The sequence below is a fragment of the Drosophila arizonae genome, chromosome 5 (genome assembly GCF_054131065.1).
Source record: "Drosophila arizonae isolate 15081-1271.41 chromosome 5, UAZ_ARI_1.0, whole genome shotgun sequence".
In the NCBI taxonomy this organism is placed as follows: Eukaryota; Metazoa; Arthropoda; class Insecta; order Diptera; family Drosophilidae; genus Drosophila; species Drosophila arizonae.
The window spans coordinates 8,698,840-8,713,604 of record NC_142925.1 but is presented as its reverse complement, the minus strand read 5'-3'; the positions used below and the strand labels follow the sequence as shown (position 1 = coordinate 8,713,604).

The 14,765-nt window shown below is 36.2% G+C and overlaps 1 protein-coding gene across 2 annotated transcripts in view; it reads left to right on the top strand.

Annotated features, from left to right (window-relative positions):
* Positions 1 to 11,221, top strand: part of dpr13 (defective proboscis extension response 13) — a 60,546-nt gene extending 49,325 nt beyond the window's left edge. Inside the window, exons 3-7 of one of the 2 annotated variants that reach the window (XM_089471683.1) lie at positions 5,396 to 5,497; positions 5,744 to 5,852; positions 7,754 to 7,927; positions 8,108 to 8,221; positions 9,985 to 11,221. In XM_089471683.1, the coding sequence (XP_089327809.1) occupies positions 5,396 to 5,497; positions 5,744 to 5,852; positions 7,754 to 7,927; positions 8,108 to 8,221; positions 9,985 to 10,127 (642 nt within the window). In that variant the 3' untranslated portion in view covers positions 10,128 to 11,221. Of the gene's footprint in view, positions 1 to 5,395; positions 5,498 to 5,743; positions 5,853 to 7,750; positions 7,928 to 8,107; positions 8,222 to 9,984 lie in introns of both variants that reach the window. The other variant, XM_018013368.2, reaches the window with a different exon arrangement.
* The last annotated feature ends 3,544 nt before the right edge of the window (positions 11,222 to 14,765 follow it).

Below are 14,765 nucleotides of genomic sequence, written 5' to 3'. Positions count from 1 at the left end.
GTGTTGGCAAAGGAGGCCCATTTTTGTTTTGTGAAGGGGTTCGAGGTTCGCCTCGCTCGCCTTTCCATTTGACAGGCTAATTTGAAGGCGTGCCATGGGGTCGGCGCACAATTAGCAAATGCTCAATGTTTAATTATGCATTAATTGCATTTAATGCGCACTTCCGCTCCAAGAATAATGAATAATGCCCAACCGAGCAGCACAAGGTGCGCGACCTCTTTCCTCTTTTCTACAATTTAAAGCATTTAAAATTATTTATTGATGTTAAACTGCTGAGTGCAAGAAAAAAACAAACTCACAAATTGAACTTGAAAGTTGAATTAATAAAAAAAAAAAAAGGGTAGAATTTTTGTTGGCTGATAAAATGTAAACTTGAACAATTTTTGCGCATTTTTCGTAAAAGTTTTCTTTTGCGTACAATTTTATTTATTTTTTGTTATAAGTTGTTGACCCATTTTTGTCTACAGTTTGTTATGGATACGGCGCGCACTTGAATGGCCACACAAATACACACACACATGAATGCTTGTACAGTTAGTGCAAAATATTCGCGCCCGCTAGTTGAGCACGGCTATTTTATTTTTTATTTTATTTTTTTTACTGTATGCAGCTACCCCAAATGCCACATAGAGCGCGTTGCTACAAAATAGTTATCAGACAACACACACACACATATATGTACAAGGGCAGACACATAACAAGCCACACACACACACATGTGTACAGCAACACTAAATTGAGCGTGTTTTGGTGAAAAAGTTTGCAGTTCTTGTTTCTTTTTTTTTTACAGCTATTTGTACCTTTTTAAATTGCGCGCAAATGCCACAAAAAATGCTAAAACAAACACAATAGTATTCATATAGACATCTACTTATATATCTTTATATCTATGTATATGTATCTCCTCTCGTTTTGCTGCACAAATGGCTGCCAAAAAGCAGCATCTAAATAGAATTTTATTAAAATCGCTTGTTAAAAACTTTTGCATTCAATCGAACCAAAAATAAATAAACAACAAGTAAAAACGTTGCAGTTGAGCATTACCGACTGCGGAATACTTATTCACGACACAAAACGAAGAGAGACTCTACTTTTGAATTGCTATGCACAATATTTGTTTCTATATATATGTAATGAAGATATAGTTCTACCACGCCCCAAACAGGCGGGGATAGGCCATATTTTATTGATTGTGGGCTGTCTCTCTGGCATTTAAAACTGATCAGGAAAATCTTGTACATTTCAAACTTCAAGTTTCCATCTTCAATAGAGTCCACTTACTTCAATATGGACTTTTCCAAAAACCAATATACTCATTTCACTTTCGTGAATGAGTATAACAAGCAACCGATGTAAAGTTGTTACAATTTGCAACTAACTGCCCTTTCGACTGCCAGCGAACGGCAGAGGGCGCTCTGCTGCTGCTCGCTGCAGTTTTTCGTGTTGCATTGACCCGCATGGGCTTGCGGCAACGGAAATTGGATGGACAGCGCGAAATAAAGCATACAAAATGCTCGTCAATAACATGCAACAACTAGTTACAACGAAAGCCAATTTAAAGTTGGTTGCTAAAAAAAAAAAAAAAAACAACAGGCAAAAAACAGAGCCGGAAAAGATAAATAAAAAATATAAAAGCAAAAGCAAAAAGGGGGAAGACAAAATCAATTTTTGCAATCGGCTTTTGTATTTGAATTTTCTTGTTTACAATTACAAGCAGCTGCCTCTGCCCCTCTGTCTCTGCCACTGCCTCTACCTGCAGTTTAGACAGTTTGCATATGCGCGCAGCTGTCGGGAGATTCAGCGATAAGCGCGCCGCTCACACTCCATATATGGGCAAGAATGGCTCAACATATCGGCGCGCAAATAAGTATGCTACAATTTCTGCATTGGCAGCCAGAGACAGGCGGAAAGGAAAGGATTCGCGCTGCCTACCTACGTGCGCCTGCCTGTTGGCAGCTTGGCCAGGACATGTAGTTAGCATAAATTTGCCATAAATTTGGTAACAAGTGATTTGTGGCTGTGCGCAGCGCACTGACTCCATACAGCCCCTCCGCCCTCCCGCCTATACCGCTGACACCCCTAACAAACAGCGCCCCCAGCCAACGCTTGGCCATAAATTAAATGCTGATTTTTTATTTTTGCAGGCGTTTTTTTTTTTTTTTTTTGGGTATATTTTTTATTTGTGTATTTTGTAAAAAAGGTAAAATGTAAACAATTATCTGCGCTCTCGCAGCTGCAGCACACACACACACGCACACAACCGCAGCAGCCGCAATAGCAGACACCACACACGCACACCACACACACACACACAAACTCAAATGACAGCCAGCTGAGATTTATGCGCCACGCACACACATGGCAAACATGACCAGTTATACACACACACACTCATACACACACACGCACTCACAGCCACAGAGACACTTTGGCAAAGGAATTCGTATGCTTTTGATTAATTGCCGCAACATTTTATACATATATTCCAATGTTTTTTCTTTTCTCTTTCCTCTTTTTTTTTCGAGCGCTTTGTGTATTTTTCTTTTGGCTTGCAACTTGGCTGAAACGGGCAGACACATTTTTGTTCGTGATGGCTTCACTGCTGCCACAGCAGCAGCAGCAGCGGCAGCAGCAGCAGCGGTAGCAGCAGCCGCAGCCACATCCTCACATTCCGCTTTACGCTTTTTGCAACATTTTGCCTTAGCTCTGCGCACGGTTCAGAGTTTATTTGCCGACACGTCGCAGCTAGACCCAACTACACAGCCATCATAAATATCATAAAAAATAAGAGAGAAGTAGAACAAGAAGAAGGAGAAGAAGAAGAGCCAGCAGAGTTGTAAAGAAAGCCAAGAGAGAGACAGATATATGACAGCAGCTCAGCTCAGCTCAACTGAACTCAGCTCGCTTCAGTTTTCTATGTTCGAAATTTATGCGCCGCGCATTTTGTAGCTCTTTCTTTTTTTTATTATTGAATAGATATATTGATTATATAAACCTATTGCAAAATCACGATAAAAAATGACTTTCGAGGCTCGAAAACAATTTAATTTCAAATATGCTCGGGCATTAAATATGCTGTGAATAATTTAAGATGAACAGAAAGAAAATAGGTGGAAAATTCAGGCAAAAATATTTTAAGCGCCTGAAGAAGTCAGAGTCAAGGATATACCTAGCCGATATTTTGTACGTGTTGTTGTAGCTGTTGTAATTCCTGGAAATTTCCTACATAGCAGCTGTCATATATTTTTTATTTCATTTGTGGCGCATTGCGTATACGCCGCATTGTACATTTCAATAGCAACTCGAGCGAGTTGTTTTTATATTCTTCGTCTCCCCCCTCACTCTTTTTTCTGCTGTTGCCAATTGCTGACGATTTAACAATTTACTTTGTAGTTAATTTCAACGTTTGTTCCTGCTTTCGCTCCGTCTATGGCGTGTCAATATTGGCCTCAAAGCTTTTTCGCTCCCATTATTCGATTTTTTTCTTCTTCTTTTTTCTCCTTTTTTTTTTTTTGAGCCAATAAATACAATTTCTCTATCAATTGCGTATTGATTGATACACGCGCGTACTTTAGGCTGTACAAAAAGTGGGATAAACTGCAGAAACAGCATTCTAATATGAAAGGGAGAACCCTTATGCTGAATACACTGCTCTGTCTGGCATAAAAGTATTTGCTGTGCTTTGAGATTTTTTCCTAAAATATGTGGGTTTGTGTCTTAGAGACATTCAGTTGATGGAGCTTCAAGATTTTAAGCGAAAGTGTGCCAAGATTTTTTTGTTACAAACTTTTATAGCTAAATTCTGGTAATTATTCATAAAGATTTTGTATACATAAAAAATTGAAATGCATAAAATTTGGCAAGATTTTTCTATTATATTATTATTATACAGCTGAAGCTTAGTCTTTTATCATAATAGATTTAATAGACCTAAACAAAAAACATATTTACGGAACATAAATTTGAAACATAAATAAAATGCATCTGCCAGTATTGGTAGAGCTAAATATAAACAAATTTATTTCATAAATTGAAATAAATATATATATAAAAAAATATATGTATATACATAGCTATACAATAATAATGAATATTTTCTAAAATTAAACAAAAAAATAAATAAATAAGTAAAAAAAAAAAATATATATATATATATATATATACAACAACTAATTTTTGGTTTTATTTTTTATTATTCTTTTATTCATAAAATAAATGCGATAAATTCTGATCATATTCAAATTGTTTGAATTTTATTTAGATTTATATATTTTTTTTTTTTATTGAATTTTTTTTATTTTTATTTTTCTTTAGAGTTTTACCATAAAGAGTATTTAAAAATGAATTAGTAAAAAATCTTGCTCTCACAGCAATAACTTATAAGGCATATGAAAGTAATTTAACAACTCATTAGGATTGTATTGGAGCCTTAAGCTCAGTTATGGCCCAACTTCAACTGCCATGCACAGCCCACTGGATCCTACGTAGAGTAGCTTGCAGTCAGCACAGCCCACTTAAGCTGCCATGCCTGGGCAGCTTTTACGATTGCCTGTCAAACTTCAGCTAGCTGGCGTAACTGCGCTGCTCAGCCGACTCTTTAGGCTTCATCTGAGCCTGCTGCTGGGCTAATAGATGTTTGCTTAACTGTATGTCTAACTGTGTGCGTGTGCTTGTGTGTGTGTGCGCGCTCTGAGCTACCTCTCAGCCAAAACGTGGCTGCTGTCGAAATCGAAATGATTAATGGTCATTTGAGATTAGCTAAAAGTCGACACACACGCAGCCAAATAGAGAGCGAGACAGAGAGAGAGAGAGAGAGATAGAGAGACGTGGGCGTGGTCTTGCCACGCAGTTAGGTAAGAGGCCCTTCACGTGTCTGTTGCCTTTGTTTGCTTGTCTATTTACAGTTAAGCAGCCAATTTGAACTTTGAACCTGGGATCAATCAATCTGCTATTATGTTTATTATTATTGTTGTTGTTGCTGCTGCTGCTGCTATTATTATTATTATTGTTGTTGTTGTTGTTGTTTATATTGCTTTCTTTACGTAATTGCTTTTTGATATATATTTTTTATTTTCGATTTAGCAACGGGTCTTAAGTTTGTATCTTATTTTCATCTCCTCTTTTTCTCTCTTCTTTTTTTTTTTTTTGAAAAATTGCATCATCATCGTGTTGTCGTCGTCCGCTTTGATGGATTGACAAACATTTGCTGGCTAGGAGCAACGCACGACTGGCCAATATAATGCTGGCATATGTTAAAAGAAGTGTCTATGTGTGTGTGTGCGTTTGTTTGTGTTAGGCCTAGCCTAACCTAGCCTTAGCCTAGCCTCAATCGCATTTGACTAATGGCGCCGTCTGCCTTTCACTCTTTTTTTTTTTTTTTTTTGAATTTCTGCAGGTCTCCTGGATACGCAAAAAGGATTATCATCTGCTCACGGTCGGCTTAACAACCTATAGCAGCGATGAGCGCTTCAGTGCGACGCACTTAAAGCATTCCGAGGTGAGTTTCACAACTAATTTGCATTTGCTGCCCCCAACAGCAGGGCCATGCCATACGAAACGCAACGCCCGTTGCATGCGAAATCAACAACGCGGCATAGACGTGACAGAAATCAAATGTCGAAAACTGCAAAGAGAGAGCGACAGACAGAGTGAGAGAGAGAGAGAGGGAGACGATCTCACACTTCTCACTTGTTCTTTGTTGATGATGGTTTTTGTTGTTTCTTGTTTTCCACTCGCTCTGCAGGATTGGACATTGCAAATCAAATTTGTGCAGCTACGTGATGCCGGCGTCTACGAGTGCCAAGTGTCCACACATCCGCCCACATCCATATTTCTGCACTTGAGTGTAGTCGGTAAGTAGAGCGACGGGGGCAACCGAAAGAGCTGCATAGACATTGAAAGCAATCGAAAGAGAAATTCATTTATTTCTTGATAAGATACTCTGCCCAATTTCAGGCAAGTGGCAGTGCTTAGAGTTATACTAATATCACAAATAAAGTTCAGTTGAAAGTATGAATATTATTGGAATTTCCGTTTGGATTTTATCAAAAAATCAAAATCAAAATATTCAAAGGAATTAAAGCTCTCTTTAAATCTCACTCACATCAAAGTCAACTATATTCCAAATGCAATCGACTTGAGCCACAATTATGAGCAGACTACACAAACTGTGCAGTGCTTAGACGCTAAGCTCAGCTGAATTCTAATGCATATAATATCGTATTTCTCGACACAAAGGAAAATGCCGTTCAACAACTCATAGAGAGAGAGAGAGAGAGAGAGAGAGTTGAGCTAAAAGCATGAATCTGATTAAGTGTGTCGCCAGTTTGTGTCTGATTCATGCGAGACGTTGCCAAAAATGTGTAGCAAACTTTTATTTCTCTTTATTTTTTGCTGCTTTATTTTTTTCTCAACTTCGCATTTCACATCAGTTTCAGCCAGGCGGCGAGTGTGTGTGCGTGGCCTTTTTGTTTTTGTGCAGAAAACGCCATTAGGCGCAGCACATTCAAAGTAAATTGTTTGTTAAATTCAGAATAATGTGTGTCAGTTAGCGTTAGCCAAGGCCAACAACACGACAACAACAACAACAACAGCAACAACTACAACAATGGACCACGTCGACAACGTTGTTTGCTGGGAGGCAACTTTGCCGAGTTGCTGCCATTTGGGCAGGTGTCCCTTTTTTATGCCTTTGCTTTTCATTTTCAGTTTTAGCTTTTTTCTTTCTTTACTTTCTTTTTTTTTCTGGCTGCCAGCTCTCTCGCAACTGGCATATGGACATTTCTAATTTCAGCATGAGCGCATCGAGAAAAATAAAATAAATATATAAAACACGCAAATGCTGGCAGAATCATGCTGAACAAATTTACTCGAACCAGTTGATGCGCAGCTCTGACCCACTGCATTCAGTCAGCCCAGCGTTGACATGATGTTGGCCCAAAACATAGGCAACAATGAGAGTGGAGGGGGGAATAAAAAACAAAAACAAACAAAAATTGTGAAATAGTCGAGATTTTGAAAAGCTTGGCCGAGCAATTTATTTTTGCTTCAGCAAGTAGTTTGAATGGCTTAAATCATCCGACCGTGAAATTATCAGCAAAGAAAATTTTATTTTCTTTTATAAGAGAACAGATTGTCGAATATGCCAGGAATATTCTAGCAGATGTGATCTAAGCCGATAGATATTATGATGATGCCAAGCTAGTAAAATTATCCTTAAAAAAAGGGTTTAAAAATTTATTTATTTAAAATTCAATAAAAATTCCTTTAGGGGATAGAGCAGAGCCACAAAAACAAACTTTAAAAAAAAATAAAAATAAAAATATGAAAAATTAAAGTTAAAATAAAATAAAACAAAAAATAAATAAATGAATAAAATTATTAATACTACTACTTCTGAAAAAAAAAAATCATTAGCAGTATTAAGTATAATAAATGTGTATATAAAAATAAAAATAAGGATTGTCAACGTTACTAAACTATCTTAAATTTCCAATTAGATAGCTCTTTGCATACGCCACTTGTGTAAAATAGTCAAATATCGGATTTAGTATATAGTATACATATATATATATATATATATTCTGACATGCATTTGCATTTACATTTGATTAAATTACAAATCTTTCATCTCTACTGCTCTGCCACCTTTCCACATCTATCACACACACACACACACACATACACATACACTACATCCGATTGTGGCAATGGCAATTCAATTTCCCAAAATGTCATTCAATTCGGTTAGAAGCGCGCGCCGAAATATCAGGACCCCCCATACGTTATCTGACGCCCGGCTCGACGCTGCGACTGCAATGTCGTGTGGTCCAGAATACCGAGGCATCCGAGTATATATTCTGGTATCACGACAACCGCATGATTAATTATGACATTGATCGGGGCATTAATGTGTCAACGGAGCCAGGTGAGTGCTGCTGTCGCTGCCCGCTCAGCCTTTCCAATATTTACGACACCTGCCTTAAAAAACCCAAACCAAATCCCCAAACCCCAACATCAAACCCCAACACCAACCCCAACCCCAACCCCAACTCAAACCCAGCATAACCATAACATCGATTGCATTTTTGCGTTCACTTCACTGCAGACTTTCAATCATCGGAGCTTACAATTCAGCGCACCCGTCGTGAGCATTCCGGCAATTTTACCTGTGTGGCCAGTAATACGCAGCCAGCCAGCGTTTTGGTGCACATTTTCAAAGGTGAGTCAGCGCCTCGGCCCGCTTCAACTGCATCCATAGTTCGCTATTTTTTCATGTTGTTTAACTGTGCGTATACTTAACGCAGTTGTAAAAACAAAAATAAGAGAAGTAAATGACTGCAGCTTTGCAATCAATGCGAATTGAATCTCACATATTCTGCATTTGATTTATGGCTTAAAGTTTTTATATTAACTCGTTTTTATGGTAAAATGATTTGTTACCGTTCAATATGAGATAATTAATTATGTGTGAGATAAATCGTTTCTTAAGATGATTATTAATGATTGCGTATCAATTAAAAAGTTGCAGAAAATGAAGAGAAAAATGTAGAAAAGACAATTTATAAAATATTATTCTATAATTTCTTTAAATAGTAGAATATTTCCTTTAAATGGGATTTTTTTATAATCGAAAATTATTTAGCTAATTTCATTCTACATTCTGTAAGTCTATTTTATATTATTATATTATATATATATATTATTTTATTTTCTTATTTTTGCTCATGAACAAGAGATTTTCTTCTTAAATTTCAATGAATAAAAAAAAATATATATATATATATATATATAATATATATAAATTATAATATTATAATTTAAGTTTATCTATTTATATTTTTATTTATTTGTTTTTTTTTTTTTTTATTATTTTAATATTTTAATTTAAAAAACTAATTTGAGGATTATTTCTTTTATATATTTATAGTTTTTTTCTACTTATGTATTTTTTATTTTTAATAAAATTAAAAATAGGCGTTTAAGATTGTTTAAAATACTTAACAAAAGAAAGATATTAAAAAATATTTATTTATTTTAGTAGCTATCGTTTTATTGTGACATATATCAATGGAACATAATTATATAAAATACATTTGAGAATGTAATCGAAACATTTTTTGAACTTTTCACGCATTTTCAATTGATGCATTGTCGAATTAAACTTCGCCATAAAGTATAAAAAGCTGAAGGCCTTCGGGCTAACGCGAATGCAGGAAACGTGACTGAATTTATGCAGATGAACTTTTCAATGTTGAAATTGCACGCTGTGTTTATAATTGAATTAAATAAAGTAGCGACCAAATGCAATTTACAATAGTCAAAAAAGCTGAAACCGAAATAAAATTTAAGCTCACAGTAGCCCGGAAAAAAGTAAATAAAATAAAAATAAAATAAAATGAAAGAGATGGACAACTGCGTCAACCCACATAAATGCAAATTTATCTGTAGCTGTATACGTATCCGTATCTGTATCCGTATCTGTGTACGTATCTGCATCTGTGTATCTTTATTTGCAAACGTATTTGTGTTGTGTGTTGTGCGTGGCGCTTTTACAGTTCATATATCAAGTGCGAAAAGGCAACAACTGCAACAACAATATGCAAAAAAGAGAGAGAGAACAATAAAAGTAATTTATGAAAATTACAGGGCCACAGAGTCAGGCGGATTAAAAATGCCCGGACCACCAAGGCGGCCATTAAAGCCAGGCCATAAACACTAAACCACACACATAGACACCCACAAGTGATGTGTGTGTGTGTGTGGGCGTGGCAAAAGCTCATAACTTATATGGCCAGCATAGGTTGTGCGGCAAGCGCTATAGGGACACTGCAAATGCTCTCATTAGCATTTGATTTTTGTTGTTTTTGTTTTTTTTTTATTATTATTATTATTTCTACCTGAGCGTATGTGTGGGGCTTAATTAATTTGAACACATTTTTACCCTGATTTTTATCTACTCTCTCATCTCTCACTTGCTCTCAGGCGATAACCCTGCGGCCATGTATCACGGACATGTGGGTGGCTCGACCAAAACGACGCAGAGGCAGCTGCTGCATAACGTGATGGCGATGATTGCCATCGGCTATCGGATATTCCACACAAGTGTCTATATGAAGATTGTCTAGAGACTTTCGCTGCCCGCAACATTTGTAACTAAACTTCATCAAAACGAACGTAGAGGCGATAATTAAGTTAAATGCATAAGTAAAAAAAAAAAATTAAAGTAAAATAAAAACAAGAACTTATTACAATTCTTCAACATTTAATCATCTCTAAGCTCTCTAAAATAAATAAAAGAAAATACAAATAACATATGTGTATGTGTGTGCGTGTGCGTTTGTGTAATTACTTTTATATATAGCTGTGCGTGCCTGAGAGTGTGAGTGCGTGTGCGCGACTGCGTATGTATGCGTGTGATTTGACTATGCATGTGTTTGATTGAGCCTTTCGTTTGCTAGCTTCCATGTAATCGAGACACGTGCGGGAGGAGAGGGAGTACAAGCAGCGCTTTTCACTTGTAAGTTAAGAGTTATAAGAAATCAAGTAAATCAAGTAATCAAATAAATTATTAACTGTGCATTTAATACAGCGAAGTGTATTTAAAAGCGAAACAAAAACACAAATCGAAAATACAAAATACATTCTCTAACTAAAAGCTAATTGAAGCTTTTATGTAAGTGATTTTAAGCAACAAGAACAACAAAACAGAAATTGGCATTAAAAAGTAGCAATAAATAAATGAAAAATAAACAAATTAATTAATATGTCAACTAAATAGTTTAGTATAAAATAAGAAATACCAATTCCAAGTAAACTAATATGAATATATTAATTAAAATTGTAAATACCGTTTAAGCTGCAAATTTAATTTAGGCCAAAGTTCCATTCAAATTGTTGTTTCATCAAAGCTGTAAATATAAATATATATATATTTATTATTTTGGTATAGTTTTTTCTGTTAAACTTTCGTATAGCCAAGTAAATATTTAAGCATAAGATGTTTGCTTAGAGGCAACAAAAACAAAAAAAATAAATAAAACAACAACAACAAAAAGAGAAAACAAAAACAAAAGCGAGCAGAAGCTGCAGATGCAGCTGAAATTTCAATGTTGGTTACTACAAACAAAGACTTTTGGCCATGTGTAAAAGTTGCTAAAAAAAATAAATAAAAAAAATATCTATATACAAAATAAATATATATAAGAAGAAGAACAAACAATGCTGCAGCAGCAGTAGCAGCAGCAAGGAACAGAGTAATCAAAATAAACTATTTTCTAGCTTAAGAAATATTTCGTATTTTTAAACGCAAAGGGTAAACTCGAGTAAATGAAATAGAAAATTCTACAAAGTGCGCCCTCGCCGCCCCCCTTTAAATACTATTTGCAGTGTACATAATATCTTTAATTGATGTGTATGATAAACTAAAAACAAAAAACAAAAAAACAAAAAATGAAAAAAAACAAAACATTTGAAACAATGAAAAAAAAAAAATAAATAAAAATAAATACATAAAATGCATTCAAAGAAATACTAGCTCTTAAGTATGTGTAGTTAAATGTAACAAAAATTACAAGAGTCAACAAAAGTGCAGAAAATAAAACATAATAAAATTATGCAAAATATTTCAAAAACAATTTCTTTTCCTTCCACTATTGATGGGGCGTTGCTCGTGAAGCTTTAAGCTTGGGATTTGATTAGTTTTGCAATCTCAAGTGATCCCATGGGCAAACACAAAAGAGTTGAGTCCAGCCTGGCTGGCTGGCTGGCTGGCTGGACTGGTCTGTCTGGCCTGGCTGTCTGTCTGTCCCTCAGTCTGTCTGAGTGTGCAGATTGGCTTATGCATGGCCAACAAAAGCCGCTCGTCGTTCCGGCCAAAGGGAGCTGACCGGGCGCAGAGGGGCCGACCCGGCATTGTTTGCACCGCCAAGCTACTGTCAACAGGCAGTCATCAACATCAGCAGCATCAGCAGCGACAAGAAGTGCAGTTCATTTTTCTTGGTGCCATTTTCCACGCCCCGTCCGCTCTTCCTCCTCGACCATGGCCAGCTGCTCGCCTGGCTTGGTTAATAAAACTAAATTGTGTGCTGAGAATGATGACAGCGTGGAGGCAGCGACAATGAGCAGCAGCTCACAATGACATTGACTATGTATAGCCCTCTCTCAGTCCCCCTCTCTCTCTCTCTCTCTCTCGCTCTCCCTCTGTGATTACACTCAATTGAAGCCTGATTTATGGATACTTGTAAATACAACTTGTTCAAAATGCTCTCAATTAAGATTTAATTTCAACTTCAAAGTAGAAATTTAATAAAGAGTTGCCAAAATAACAAAAGTGAAAAGAGACGAAATGTAAACAAAAACGAAAACCAATATGCAAAATAGTTTCTAAAGAAAACTTCCACTTAGTTGGCCCAAAAATCAAAAAAGCCCACAAAATAGTTTGCCTTTGGGTTAAATTTGGTTTAATTGGGTTTAATTTGATTTAATTTCTTGCTAATTTGATAAACTCAAACCTAATTTGCTGGCGTAATCTGAAGCCAGACGAGTTTTGCAGCAGCTACTGGTATTTGTGGTCGGAAAACACACATTGAATAAGTGCATCCAGACTCCAACTAGGTGCATAGAGTCGGTGTAATATGTGTTTCATTAGCATTTGGTATTGGCCTAAGAACACTTGAGCAGAAAATCAAATTTATAACAGAAATTTCTAATGTCGTTTACATGGACTAACTAAAGTGTATGTATAGATATTTTGTGATCAAATTGAAAGTTTCAATCAATCAGAATTTTGGTTGGGTAGAAGTTTGTATGAAAGTGCTGAGAGCTGTGTTTGTTTCAAATTTTTGGGCAAACTGTTTGGGCACAAACAAAAAATGTGGACTATTCCAGATAGACCTCTTTAACTTTAACTGAAAAATTTTCAAAATTAAAAAAAAAAAATTAAATAATAATAAAATTAATAATAAAACTGAATTCGCTTTAAATATTTCCCTGAAATTCTTCAAGTTTAAACAATGTTCCATACATAATTTGCATTAAATCATAATTCGAGGTACAATTTATAAGATTTATTTGAATTTTATTTTCTTTTTCTTTTTTTCAATTGAGTTTTAAGGAAAAGCGCCACAAATTCCGGCATGCTTTATATATTTGTTGTTTCCTTTTTGGCTTCTCTTAATAATTCAGTTATTAAATGGGGCACAGAGTGCTCCCTCTGTATATTTGTATGTAGGTATGTAAAACGCATGTATAAACGTTTATATATATTTCGAATTTCGTTTATTTATTCATAATTAATTCGCTTGGGCTATCATAAAAGATTTTTGTACATATATATTTCCACATTTATTTCCACATTCAAATAGAAGCAAACACATTTCTTTGAATTTAATGCGATTACATAGGAAACATGGTCTCAGTCAATAAAGCCGCCTGTTCTAGGGCTAATTAAATTTTTGCCTAGACTCCGGAAGGGGCACACAGCCTAAAGAACCTGCTTCATGGCCTCTGCTGAATTTTTAATTACCAATGAAACAGTGTTAAAAGCCTCAACTTCCGCCTGGCAGCAAATACTCAAATTAAATAGCTAAGCTCAAAGAAAAAAAAGCACTGTAAATAGGAAAATACATATGCCTTCGATATTTGCAATTGATATGCGATTTTGTTTACCAAATCTTAAGTTCAAATGAATTGCGCTATTTGCGCCGAGCACACACAAGCTGAGCGAACCGCACGAAATGCTTTGCATTTGCCAGCCTCAAAAACCGAATAAAAAAAAAAAAAAAGAAATACCCAATGCTCCAACATGAAATGCACAAAATGTGGTTGCAGGCGAAAAGAGGAAGAAGAAGAAAAAATGTGTGAGGGAGAGAGAGAGAGAGGGAGGAAGCAGCCGCAGCAGCAGATTGTGGCAAAAGTGTTTGTGAATGTGTCAATAGCCCCGAGGCAATTGCAGGCAGCAAAAATAGTTAACACACTCGCTCACATGGCACAGAAATAGCCGCAAGCCATGCGAGCTGCCAACTGTTTATGCAAACACCACACACACACACACACAGGCACACACACACACACACACACACACACAGGCACACACATTATATGCTGCCAATATGTGCACAAGTATTTATCAAAAGCAAAGCCGCTGGCTGTGCGCGCAGCTACGATTTTTTACTGCCACGCCCTCCGTCCTACTTGGCCTCCTCAGCGAAATCTCAGCAATTTCATGTATCGAGCCACAGATTCATTTATTGCATCTAAGCGAAACAAACAGACGCTTGCCACACTTGCCGCAAGTCAATAATCAAAGCCAATTTCCAATCGACTGCTGACTTTGTGCCAGCTAAAGACAGAGATAGACCGAGAGATAGAGTGAGAGAGAGACAAGCACTTGTTGATTTATTTATGCGCAGCAAATTGCGACGCTGCATTTAATCGAATTATATATCTATGAATCAAATTGAAATTTTCCAATAATAATAATTGTTGCACCTAAATTTTATTAGCATATTTTTATATTTATTTATATAATTTTTTTTATCAACACATTTTGCGGCACATTGAAGCGTAGCAATATTCTTTTATTTAGTCGCTTCTATACATTTCTTTTTTGGGGGTGGGGAAGGCGACAATTTTTCATGGTCGACTAGGCAGCGGCAGTCAAGTCAGGCGTGAATTTTAGCCACGTCAACATTTCATTCAGATGAACGGGGCCTAAGGGAAATTTTATAAATGCTCACATGCAGCAGCAGCAGTCAAATTGTGTG